Source organism: Polypterus senegalus, chromosome 14 (genome assembly GCF_016835505.1).
Source record: "Polypterus senegalus isolate Bchr_013 chromosome 14, ASM1683550v1, whole genome shotgun sequence".
Taxonomy (NCBI): domain Eukaryota; kingdom Metazoa; phylum Chordata; class Cladistia; order Polypteriformes; family Polypteridae; genus Polypterus; species Polypterus senegalus.
Window position 1 is genome coordinate 11439143 of NC_053167.1, and position 14188 is coordinate 11453330.

Sequence of the window (14188 nt, forward strand, 5' to 3'; positions counted from 1 at the left end):
TTGTACCAAAATCCACCTTCCATTTCCTATTTGGATTGCTCTAAGATTGACTTTGCAGTATGTTGGAGCCCATCCTCACTTGGTCATTGGGCAGCAGGCAACACATTTTATATTGTAAGATTTTTTTGCTCATGCTTTGTCTAAAGCTGTTCTGGAATTTTTACAGTTACCACAATTATGGTTCCTGTGAACTTAAAAACTGAAGTGAAACATAAAGGCTCTCACCAATGACACAGAGTATGCCTTTGCAGGCCCCTCAGGTCAGGCCTCCATGATTCAAAGGGCCACCTCATCAGGGCTTGACAAAGCCAGCCAAAAAACGTATTTTATTTTTTGAAAATTGAAAAAATATTTTGTGGATTTTCAGCCTAAAAAACAACTGTGAAACTGGTCTGTTCCTTCATGAGATGTGTGAGCACAATAAGAGTGTAAATCACCCTGTAAGGTAACAGAGACTGAACAGTTACATCATGAAAAGACAACAAGCAAAATGTCTAATTGCTGCAGCTCAACAATACAAGTCATTACCAAACTGTTCCAAAGATTAACATCTTAATTCTTACAGCATTAATAGAACAGGGGATTGGAGAAATGCTAGCTGTGTCACCAATGGTGCAAATGATTAACTGTCAGGAGATTTCAAGCATCATGGTAATCATGACAGAAAATGCTTCTTCTTCTTCCTCTTCTTCTCCTCCTCCTCCTCTGCATCCTCCTTCCCCACCATTTGCAGACAACCCCGGCGAAAACAAAAAAATATTAAGTGCAGGAAATTCTCACTGATATTCTCATCAGTGCAGGTCTGGGACCTGTGGATGTTTTGTCTTTTTCTTTTTGTTAATTTATATATTAATTTCAGTCATTTTTAGGATTAATAGTTATGATCCAGTTTGCGGTGTTTTGTTTAATCCATGGTATTAAAATGACTCTTCTTATCGTTATTACTGATTGTTATTCCTTTTCGTATCCTTTTGAAAGCCACCGCGTTGATATTAAACCAATGGAACCTGAGCCTGCACGCCAGGTAGCACGTATAACCTTGCATTGAATTTCTGAATCCAAAATAGACTAAACCTCACACTGCAGCTCAATTCCCATTTTGTACTCGTGCACAGATCTGATTTTTTTTTAGAGATGTGAGTTTAACAAAACAAAAAGGCGTGGAATCCATTTTTTTTTCAGAACGGATCAACGCTGCTCTTTGAACTATTGTGTTGCCTCCGAAACCTTCGCCTCGCCCCCTCTCCAGTCCCGTCGGCTGTCCTTGGGCCCCGTGTTCTGTGCCCACCTGCACTGACAAATGCGCTCAAACCAAGGACTCGAACCCTTTTTCTCTTACTTGCTATCACGATCTTACGAACTCGCAGATGTCCTGCACTAACCGGCATCAGTAACATTATTTTGCATCTGTCTAACAAAATCGGTTTGTTCATAATGCACATGCGGGTCAAATTCAGGCTAGATATCTGTGCTCATATCCGATTTAAATTTAAATGAATCTGTGCAATCCAAAACAAAATAAAAGTCAAGTTTAGGTACAAGGAAAAATCAGAGTAATCACTTAATTGGCAACAGTGTGAGACAGCGACAGCTTTTGTTTCTACAATAACAATATCTAAACACTGCCAAAACGTGTAAAGCGCTGCATGTTTGAGCATTCAGCTAAGGTTCAACTTTTTTCAATCCGGGAGCCCAATTTCTGATATTGCAGGAGGAATGTTCAACACCATCAGGTCACAGGTTACCTGATAATAGCAGTAGTAATACTGTAGTACACTCTAAAAGACAAACCAGGGGACCTTCAGCCAATACTTAAATAAAGACATGGTTCCATGTTATAAATTCAGATTTAATGATTTTGTTCAATTTTCTAAAACTCAATCATTATTTAATACGTTGTGATAATACAATAATAATAATAATTACTACATCTTACAATTGTAAGCAACTTCGGTTAATTAATAAATAAATTAATTAATTAATAATAAAAAACGATTGGGTAACTTAATCCAGGTGGTTGGGTGACATGATTTCTTTCCATTTCTTTTCATTTGAAACAGGATGTCTAAGTTCCCAGCCACTTAACACGTCTGCCGAAGCTCATGGCAGTACGTTTCCTGCCCACTGAACAACATCTGTAGTGTAGAAACAGAATGTGGAAGGGCTTTACAAACACATTTTTAGGGTCAAAGTGATGCATGGCTTTGGTTTGTGACATAACGGAAAAGAGGCAGCACAGCGGCAAACTTCACGTGAGTCGCAGATGACGATAATACTCAAAACACCTTTTTTTTGGAACAAGTTTGTAATTAGCATTTTCAAAGTTTTTAAGTTACCAAATAAAAAAGCGAATTGTAATTAAAATACTTTAAATGTGAAGGAAAAGCTCACCTTACCCATTAAAATGTGTTGAAATGACTCCAGAACACATGAAGAAACCAAGTATTAAAGTGCCATAGTGAGACAGGATAAAGCAAACCACGGTGCAAAAATGATTTGATTCAATTTGGGGTACTAAAATGCAATTTAAATTGAGCATGTTTAGATAAAAATTAGACTCTCAGATTCTTCGGAAGGTGCTGGTGTATGACTAATATGTGTAGGAAAGGAGAGAAAGCAGAACGAAAACTGATAGCAAGTATTACTTCCTCTATTTCTTAAGCGCGTACGTGTATCAACTTATTACTGTTTCTAGTTTATCACTGTACGTTGCTTTCCAGATGTCCTTCTAAACGGCACCAGACGTTGTTTTTTTGCCTTACGCTAAGCAACGAAGCGTTGCTGGAAAGCCGTCAGAAGAAGCGAGTCGCCAGTTATTCTCCCGCAGCTATTAAAGGTGCGTGTCAAAACCCGCCGTGCCGCATTTCATTATACATCTTGCTTATTTGAGTTGTCTCCTGCATTAGGTTGTGTCTTATCACTCCTGTACTTCAGTAAATGGTAACTAGCGATCTAAAATTAATGATCAACAGTAATGAGAAAACTATAAACGGCAAGTCGAAGTCTAGTGCAGATTAATTAGAGGACTGCGACAATCTTAAAATGGTTTTCAAAAATTGAATTTCACTGGGTTGTGTCGTTCCTCATAGAACCATTGCTTGACAAATAACTCATTTTGGGAGGAGTTCTAAATGTAATGGTCTCTTTAGACATTGCAGATGTTCATAATAAGTGGACAAAACTGAAATCTTTAAGGTACAGTAGGCTATTTAACAGGATTCTAACAGATCAAGAAAAAAAACGAACTTTAGCCTACAGTATGCAAGAAGATAAAATCAGGAACCCATTGGTATTTCACGAATCTTGATATAATCTGTTTATGGTTATTTTACGAACCTGTTACTAAACAAAATAATAAAAAAAAAAAGTTATTTTTTTTTTTTTTAGAATCAAAACTTTTCTCTGGTGCCATCACGCTGAATGCTCATTTTAGGATCTAAGTGTCCGGAAGTTCGACCCTGGGCATCTTACGTCACAAAGGCAAAGCTTTTTTTTTTTTTTTTTGGTTTGGTTTATTTGGAGTCAGGTGAGAGTTTGCACCCTTAAACCAGTAATGAACACTGATATGTTCGAAGTACGGAGCAAGCAAACTGTGTTGAAACAAAGCAATACACCGCTTGAAAAGACGTTTTAACGGTCCGGGGTGCAACAATAAATTCTCGATTCGATTAATAGGTTTGATAACGAGAGGTTGTTTTGCAGAAATATACTGAGGCACCCTTCACACGAATTGCATAATCAACATCTTATAACGAACCACGAGCATCTTACTTACCGCGTCTCCCAACATCAGATCGTATTACTACGGCACTGACTGCAAGTCGAAGGTGGGGCTGCAGCTTTTCACCAGTCTAATCAAACACAGCCCACATGTTTTAAGAGTAGGTTTTGCTGAAATATGTCAGAAGGTGTCAGCTTTCGTACCGAAGAAGAGACTAACGGTACTGTACGACCCTCCAATTGAAACCTTCATGGACAAACGTACGGTAGTTCGTTATATTGTCCCACTGGCTCTTCTGAGGGAAACACAGAAAAACTGGCGATGAAAGATTGCCAAGGCTTAAATAACCACAATAGCGGTGTGAGAGTATGCAATAAGTTAAGGGAGATGCACAAAGACCACAGAAACGACTTCTGCGATGATGAGAGTGACAGAGAGAAATATGGAAAGGCAGAAAATGCAATGTTAGGTAAAAGAGAGCAGCATTGCTCAGCTACATTATTTTGACAGTGAGTACAAGAGAGACAAAGGGAAATGGAGGATTTTTAAAAACATGATCCTAGTACTTACTAATTTTCACAATATCAGGTGTTTTCAGTTTATAAGGTAAAACTAAGAAAATATGAAAGAAATACTAAACACATGAACAGGTTTAGTTTTAACCAGTTTATCGACTCATACCGCAACTGTCAAACTTTACTTGAGCTTTTGCTGACTCAGCCATCGTATGAGATGCTTACTACTTCAACCATCTGAAGTTTTTGCTCTCTTCCCATCTCTCAATCCCAAGACCTCTTTCTCTGCCTGCTCATCTCTAGACTCTGCTTCATGAGTCTACTGAATGGATACAAATGTACAGTAAGTCCTTTCCTGGCTTCCAGGTCAGCTAAGAAATAGGATTCAGACCTGTGTATATACCTGCTTGGATGAATTCTAAGAAGATGTTTAAATTATGTCAGCTAGCTCTTATTGATGCTGAAAAGTTCTGGCTTTATTTCAAGGTCCCATATGATTGTCAGATCCAAGTCTTGAATCCTACAAAACTTCTAGCAAGTTGGTCAGATAAGCATGTCGGATTTTCACTGTACTTTGTACAATATGAATACTTCTCTAACTCCTGCTACTATTTCAGTCAAATGAGCCCATAATTTGATTATTTTGGTCAGTATCAAAGGCTCCCAACCTTTAAACCCTTAAATCTCACATCACTTTCACAGTACTGTACAACACCCATTATTGTTCCTGCTGCCATACCAACCTGTAGGTCATCCTCAACCTCCTCTAAAGTCACACATGAACAAGACCCCAAGGTCTTCAAGTGTCAACCACTCCTGTCTCACATGGAGAGAGACATCATTTTCTCTGTAAGAGAATCATGAGGTCTGGATTGGAGGAATCTTCTTGTAAGTGCTTCACTTTGACTGTGAAGTGTTCCAAATCTAAAAGTCAGACGCGGTCTAAAGGACACTCTCATATAACAAAACTAAATACTCTGCAATTCTCACTAGTGCATTTATATCAGGTCCATAAACATGGGGGAGGAGGAATGTGTTTTGTAGCAAGAATGTTGCACTTTAAGCCACAAGGCTGACAGTTCAGTCCCCACCATTGATTCACTCTCTGACCCTGTCATGTAATCCACCTGTTGTCAAGTCATAAAAACTTGTATAAAAATTGCAGTGTATCCTGGTATTATAAATAATTTTTAACAAATGTTTCTAGAAAAGACATACTAATAAAATGTACAAACATGCTAACGTGAGGAGACAAGAGTCACCATTGGAGGAGTCCAATACTGATATTAATCAGATTCCTGTTGCCTCTTTCAATGAAATGTTGATTTACAGGTACACAAAGCAGATAAAGAGGTTGACCAATACGTTGGTACACCTCCATGAAAAAAGAAGAATCCACAACTGTCTCTGAAATAGCTTGAACTGACAAAAGTAATTGGCATCCATCTTGTTTATTCCGTATTTAACGAGAATCAGATTTTGCTTTAGAGTTTTGATTCAGAAATGTTCAAATCATAACACAAACAAAAATGGCATGGTCAAAAATGATTGGACCCTTAACCCAACGTTTTGTTACATAATCACGGCAAGGAAGCGATTCCTGTTGCTCTCAATGAGACTTCTGTTCCTGTCCACATGTTGTTTGGCCCACTCTTCCTGATTAAACATCTCCAGCTGTGTCAGGTTTGAAGGGTCCCTTCTCCAGACTGTATGTTTGAGTTCTTTTCATAGATGTTTCAGAAGATTCAAATCAGGCTTCACAGAATAGTCCTATGTTTTCTTCTTAGCCATTCTTGGGTGCTTTTAGTTGTGAGTTTTGGGTTCTTATCCTGTTGGAGGATCCATGACCTGTGAGTGAGATGGTGCTTTCTGAAACTGGGCAGTACATTTTGCTCCAGAATGTCTTGATAGTCTCGAGTTTCCATCGTACCCTGCACAGACTCAAACTGACGTGACTTGCCAGAAAGCTCCAGTTTTGTCTCATGTGTTCAAGGGATATTCTCTCAGAAGTATTGTGGCTTGTCTGTATGCATTTTAGCAAACTCCTGCCCAGATTTGTATGTTTGTTTTTTTTTTAAGTAGAAGAGTCCTCCTGGGTCTTCTTCCATTGAGGCCACCATCATTCAACAGTGACCGATGGTGCGATCATCACTGATGGACCTTGACCTTGGACTTCAGCTTGTATCTCTTCTGCCTTTTTGTCTGCCTTTCTCACATTCCTTCTGCCCATTCTGGGGTTTATTTTCCTTTTGCAGCTGCATCCAGGTAGGATGGCAACAGTTCCATGGACCTTATGCTTCTTAATAATATTTGCAACTGTTGACACAGGAACATCAAGCTGCTTGGAGATGGTCGTCTAGCCTTTCCCTTTAAAATGCTTGTCTATAATTTCCTTTCCGACCTCTTCAGAGAACTCTTGCCTTTGCTTTCACCATAGGACACATGATCATAGCAAACAGCACAGTGAAGACTGCTCTCCACTTAAATACACTGAATGACCAATTGCCAGATTGAAGACATGTGTTATACTAATTTAAAACAACAGCTAGTTCGAAAATCACCCAATTATTTATTATTTTTTCTAGGAGCACCAACAAATGTGTCCAGGCAATTTCAGAATATCTTTGTAGAATAAGCAATGCTTGATTTCTTTTCACACTTATTTTGCTTTACTTGCTGTCATATCAAAGGCATGCAGGTATACATGGAACAATTGCTTTTCGTTTAATCACTTTTCAGGATGCATACAGAACTTTTTCAATGAACTGTAAGGGTAGCAACAAATTTGTCCACATCTGTAGAATGAATGGTCTGTGTAATGACCTTTCCCAAATCCCATATTACTGCAGTATAACATCCCAGGGTAAATGGCTATTAGTCTTTTGTAAGTCTAATCTTGGATAGACAAACATAGCATACTGGGAAAGCCCCAATCGAATCTGCATTGTTCCTCATAAACTAGAAATCTGATTGGTGACCAAGTCCAGCTGCTCACCACTTTCCTCATAAAAAGAAGGATGCGAATAGCAAAAAATGAATAAGTGGGTTAATGGTGCTTTGCTCTATCAAACAGACAAAATTGAGCTGTGCAGAATTGTATGACATGAGGGGCTCCATGTCCTAGATACATATTTAAACAGGTTCAACAACAAAAAAAAATGGATAAAAGAATACACTTGTGCAATATTGGCATGGTTTTAAATACTGGCCTCTTTTTAATAAAGGGCCATGAAATTCCTGGGTATGATCACTCCAAGATTTTCTTATTCAGATTGGCCAGGATGACCTAATGATATCCTTAATTGTTAATGTTCATGCATAACAGTCTCAGGTAGGGGAGTGGAAAGACATTGACGTTGCCGTAGATCTTCATGTTTTGATTTAAAGAAAAAATAGGATTTTGACCACACCAGTCATAGGGGAAAACTGGAACACTCCACTGGGCCAGATTTCATTTATTTCACAGTGGCCGATCTGAAATGGATGAAAAATGATTTACTTACTGTATGTGCAATTTACCAAAAAAGCGGAACAGTCTTGCCATTTAAAATCTTCTTTGATAATGTTATATTGGTTTTGGTGTTATTAAATGATTAATTTGGTACATTTCAGTCCCAGGCCCTGGTTCTAGTGCTATTAGTAGTAGTTGTAGCATTATCTGGTGCCAGCATAATCACAAATGTTTTCAAATACACAAGTTCACTGTGATTTTCCAGGCTAATATACTTTTTGTGTAAAACATGCTTGAATCAGACAGGCACGTTAAATACATTTGGATGAGAAACTGATAAGCAACAAATCCAATCCACAGGAGCAATGATCGTAAAATGTTTGCTACATTGCTTGAAAATTAGACAGATCTGACTTTATATTTATTATGCTGCATCACTGCCTCCTGAGTACACCATTTCCTTCATTTGATAAAAGCAGTGGGTATACAGCAGAAGATGTACCAAGCTCATCTATGAATAACTGGGCTCAACAATTTCTCCTTCCGGATGAAGAGTAACTCCTTTTGAATGAAGAATAGCTCCTTTATTTCAGAATCCATTTTATTTCCCAGCTCTTTTTGACACATAACTTGTTAGACAAACAGGTCAGACTTGTGCAAATTGGTCGAGCCACTTCTAAAAGTCTTTCATAATAGGTCTCTCAAATTCATGCCAGCACATTTTATCCCTGACTGTTTGATTTATACTTGCTCTGGATGTTTTAACAACTGGTTCACACAAAGTTAATTTTTGACAATTAAACCAGGTCTTGAACTAAGAAGGGAACATTTCACATTTCCCAGAAATGTCAAATCATTCTCTCTTTAAATTGCTCTTGAACGGGCATTCGAGTGGTACATTTCTGGGGTAGATGGCAGGTGCCATTAGGGGTTAGTGTACTTTCCAAATCAGCATACATAAGTTGAAATTGCTGGAAAAGTGTGATTAAATAACATGCCTTTCCATATTTCCTCAGAAATCAAATAAATTAAAATGTACAAATATGAAAAAAGCAGACCAAGTTTTATTCTATTTTCTATTGAAGACATTTTTTTATTTTACTGTTTTAATAATGAAATAACTCACAGACTTTCTGAATGAAAAAAAAAATCAGAATCACAAATCACATAAAAAGACACAATCACGGACAGAGTGTGTTTGATGCAAAATATCGAGAAGATAAACCATTGTGGTCTTATGATTGTTTGTTGAAAGGCCTTTCTGCACTTGTAACAAGTGAAATTACTGCTCTAAATATAGTGAATGTGAAAATTGAATAGAGTCTTGCAAAAATTGTTTTCTTTCAGCTTTATTGCAGATTCAATCATGAGGAAGCTTTGGCAAGTGGTTTTTCTGATCTCCCTGATTTCAACCATTACTTCTGACACCAACCCTGGCATGAAGAGCCTGGTGACGCAGCGGGCAATTGACTATGGTAGGAGACCATAATGTTGGGATCAAATGCATATTGCCATGTATAGGGTGGGTACCCAATAACTTTGTGTAGTCTGGTGTAGATAATGATTTTTTATATAGTACACTGCCTTTGACATGCCATGTTCTGCACACATTTAAATGTGTATATATTATAGTTGGAATGAAATATGAAAAACACCTGGAAATATCTACTTATAAATGTTCAACTCACACATAAAGACAAAAAAACTGCCAAACAATCCTGATCAAGAAAGTGAAAACCTTACATGCTCACTTAATTTGTGTTTGCCTTTCCTGTTTTTTTTTTTATGTCTTTTTGTTTTATTACTTTATTTTACTCTGTAACACTTTGAGATTGTTTATATAAAGTGCAGTGTAAATAAAATGTATTATTATTATTATTATAGACCATCTTTACTGGGTTAGGTTAAAGTGTTTAGACAAAATCAAAAAATACTTGCAGCTCCTTAATCATAGATTACTATGAGTAAATGTTGCAGAGACTTTAATACTTTTGAGCACTGCAATTGATCATCAAGCTGTTTATTATGGGATTACCTGTTTAAAGCATAGAATGTGTCTGTTTATGTACCACTATGCTTTTCTCTAGAAGATTTTCTGAAAAAGATGATTATGATATCATTATGCTGTGATGCCATCATATTTAGTCATGGGTGCATTAAGTTGTTATGATAATCTACCCAGAATGCTCCAGGAATGTGCAACATATAACATAATTGGTATGATCATATAAAGATTGGATGAACTTGGTGTTAGTGTCTGATTCTTGTGATTGTTATTTTCTCCCAGACTTAGAACTCTCTTTTTGGTCCTAAGAACTACTGTACGATTTTTGTCTAATTTTTGAAACTTAGAGAACGATCAGCTTGATTTTTTGGTTATGACGTTGGCTTGTACAAATAACTTTGTTTCATCTTTCAATACTTTTCATTACAAATTCTTAACATCTCTTCATCTAGTAACTTGGTACTTAGTGTCAATCTATACAACAAAATTTTGGACTTTTTATCAAAGAGTTCTCAGCCTAAGCAGGTTGGCACCACCATATCCCTGACACTGTTTCTCTACAAGGACTTCCCAAGGTTTATTCCTTGCTTACCTATAACTTTGTGAGCAAGCACAATTCCAAATCCATCATTAAATTTGGCGGATGACATAATTATCACAGGCTTCATAACCGACAATAAGGACATGGATTATAGAGAAGGAATTTTCATTCTGACTCAGTGCTGCCAGGACAATGACTTCTCATTTATTTAATAATAAAATCAAGGAGCTAGTCATACCTTCTATGAAGAAGGAGACATACTACAGTCCTATTTGCATTCAGGTAGATGTTGTGGTGAGCATCGGCAGCTTAAAATTTCTAGGAGCCAACTTTTGTTAATGATCTGAAGTTGACACAGTAAATCTGAGACAGGCTTGAAAAGACTCTCAAATGCCTGTATTTCCTCATATATCTCCATTTATGCTTATCGGCTCCTAAAGTATTGTTTTGGTTTTCAGTCTTCACTGACTATATAACGTCCTGGTATGGTGAATTCTTAACTCAGAACTGCAAAACATTGCTGAAGGTGGTGAAGCCAGCTCAGAATATTATTGGCCCACAGTTACCTTCAGTCCAGAACCCGTATAACACACGCTATCCTACAAATGCAAGAAGTCCTTAGGCATTCCTGCAATCACTTTTATCCTTTTTCTTTTCTGGCAAAGTTTTAATCCTCAGGTTATCAGGGTTACTCGATAGTTGCTCACTTTGAAAAGTCCATCAGTATACATGATGTGTGTTTGGTATATCATCTATATCTATATCTATATCTATATCTATATCTATATCTATATCTATATCTATATCTATATCTATATCTATATCTATATCTATATCTTATTTATCTAAATCTATCCATCCATCCATTATCCAGCCTGTTATATCCTAACTACTGGGTCACGGGGGTCTGCTGGAGCCAATCCTAGCCAACACAGGGTGCGAGGCAGGAAACAAACCCTGGGTAGGGCGCCAGCCCACCGCAGATCTATATCTATATCTATATCTATATCAAAAGATGTTAAAACACCCCCATATTTCTAGCATTCATTGAAATGTATCCAGCTCAGGTTTACTAAACAACCTGAAATGATGCAAAGGTAACTGAGAGACACTAAAAAAAAGTTTAGGGTACCAAACACTAAAAATTAATGGAATTTACAGAGTTATGCAAAAGACCATTTTCTGGGAACACATGATGGGTTAATAACTTACAGCTTTTCTTTAGCAAAGGAAGTTAATTAAACCTTGAAAGTTGATACCCACAGTTCCTAATAGTGTTGCAACTTTTGTTGATTTGCAAATCTTCTGTCTACATTAAAGCGGTGTTGGAATGAAACCTATGCCATCTGAAGCATTATTTGGACAATATTGCACTGTATATTGCTATCATAATTGCAATTAACAAAGAACACAAAGACTGTTACAATCATTAAAAGTGTAAGTCTTCCCTAAGGAGAAATTGAAAAGAAAGCCAGGGTGTCAGTGGGTACAGACTTCTACACCATCAAAAGGAACTTAGAAACTGGAGGAAACTCTGACAGGAACATGTTTGACAGACCGAAATTCTCAACAGAATTTAGCATTTGGGCAGATTCGCACAGTTTATCGTATTCTTCCTGGAAGATCCTCTCAAGCTCTATTAGACTAGCTAGGTATTGCCTATGAACTGCCATCTTCAGGTCTCTCCACACATGTCCTACTGGGTTTAAGTCAGGGCATTTTACGTGTCTCAAAGGCATCCAGCATTGTCTTTTCTGTATACTTTAGTTCATTGTCATGCTGAAAGTTGAACTGTTGCCCTAATCTGAGGTCACATGCACACTACTGCAGGTTTTCTTCAATGACCTCTTTGTGTTTGGCTACATTCACCATTCCCTCAATTGTTTTTTTTTTTTAATTTTATTGATTTCATTGTAATGATTCCATACAAATAGATCAATTTTTACAAAAAATAGGATTGAAAACAAATCAACCCCCACCCCTGAGAAAGAGAGCATGGCCAATGGAGTAAAACTTAAAGCTTATAAAAATACATAAATTGACGAGTTTAATAGGCGAAATAAGATAAATGAAGAAAATGAAATGCGACGAGAATTATACATTTTTCCAAGTCTTTATTATCCTGCCACAGCTTCTCATTTGTCTCGTTTTGCAGCTTCTCGTTTGTCTTGAGCAAGCCACTTATTTCTTTCTTCATATTTTTCTGACTGTCTTTCTTAAGCTCACTTATGGCCGTGGCCAATGTTGCGATCATTTCCTTCAGTTCGTACAAATCATTTCGGCTTTCGTGCTCTGTGGCAACCCCGTTATAGCCAATGCTTCCGGCTCGCGAGCAGTAGATGAAAGCACGGATTACATGGCCATTTCTAGTTTCAAGTGATATTCTGGAATCGGTGAGCTATCGTGACCTGCATAACTTGCACCTTCACTCCCATTTTTAATCTTGACTGGAGATGATGCAGTGGAGCGGGGTCCTGGGAAATCTGTACTTTCACCTGCCTGCTCCAAGTCAATCTCTGAAAGGTCGTACCTTGCACTTGGACTTGATGCCTGTCTAGACTTGGGTGTAGCTTTAAGTTTCCTTTCTGACCCCCTTTCTTGTTACTCATGTTTATATACTGTAGTAGAAACTCTTTGGGTTGGGTAAATACAGGATACCTTAGGATAGTAAGAAATAAGAGAGAAAATCAAGCTACTGCTAACAGAGCTCCTCTTCAGACGTCCATCTCCTGTAATGGATGAGACCATTCCCTCAGTTTGACCAGTCACTCTATCCCTGCCTCTGAGAAGCACCCCCAAAACATGATGTTTCCTCCACCATGCTTCACAGTGGTGAAAGTATTAGGCAGGTGATGAGCAATATTTGGTCTTCATCATAGATAGTGGTTGGAGTTCTGCCCAGAGAGTGCAATTTTGATCTCTTTGGCCCAGGTAATATTTTCTTCACACTCTCACAGTCATTGCAGTGCTATCATACTCAAGACTGGCTTCTGTCTGCTCACTCTACCATTAACACCAGATTGATGGATTGCTGCTGAAACTGTCATCCTTTTGACAGGTTCTTCCATTTCAAGGCTCTATTAGAGTATCCATTGAGTTCTCGGTCACCTCCCTTACCAAGACCTTTATTTCTCAGTTAGTTAATTTAGTCCTGGTGGTTCCAAACTTTTTCCATTTCACAATTATTGTGGCCAATAACACTCAAAGCTTTAGGATTGGTCTTGCACCCATGCCCTGATATACAGTATACCCCACCGTAGTTTTAAATAAGGGGTCCGCTGATGAGAGCAATGTGAACATCATGGCTTGGTTTTTGTCGTGACATGCAGTAAGAATTGTTCGATACACAGGTGTATGCCTTTCTAAATGATGCCCAATCAGTTTAATTTACCTCAGGTAGACGCCAATCAAATTCCAGACACATCTGAAGGACAATTAAAGCAAACAGAATGCAGCTAACCATAATTTGGAGGGCTACAGCAAAAGGATGTAAACACTTACATGAATAAGAGATTTCAGTTTTTTATTTTTTATTTTTATCTGAAAAAATGCTTTAACTTTGTCAATACGAGTTAGTGAGTGTAGATTGACAGGCAAAAATGGCAAAGGTGCTAATTTAAAATTAAACCTACAACACGATGAAGTGTGCAAATAGTGAAGGGGTCTGAATACTTTCTGACACCACAGGATGTACTGTATATTTACTGTACATAACAGGAGAAACGTTATGAGAAGTGTCTAGTTTCATTTAATTGCCAGAGTTGATGATAGGAGTAAAAGAAAAATCTTTCAAAAGAAACAATGCTCTCAGATGAGATGATTTTTTCCCGCTGAAGTCCTTTGGTGAAATGTTACCAACTTTCTGTGTTCTTTAACTTTTCCCAGGTCAGATTAGGCCCAGTCAGAGATTGTGTGGAAGTGACCTCAGTTCTCTCCAATTTCCATTCTAAGGGTG

The 14188-nt window shown here is 37.8% G+C and overlaps 1 protein-coding gene across 1 annotated transcript in view; it reads left to right on the forward strand.

Moving 5' to 3' along the window:
- The first annotated feature begins 2651 nt into the window (after window positions 1-2651).
- The window catches only part of bpifcl (BPI fold containing family C, like), an 80595-nt gene continuing 69058 nt past the window's right edge, over window positions 2652-14188 (forward strand). Inside the window, exons 1-2 of the mRNA XM_039735069.1 lie at window positions 2652-2836; window positions 9035-9162. Of these exons, the coding sequence (XP_039591003.1) occupies window positions 9054-9162 (109 nt within the window). The 5' untranslated portion in view covers window positions 2652-2836; window positions 9035-9053. The remainder of the gene's footprint in view (window positions 2837-9034; window positions 9163-14188) is intronic.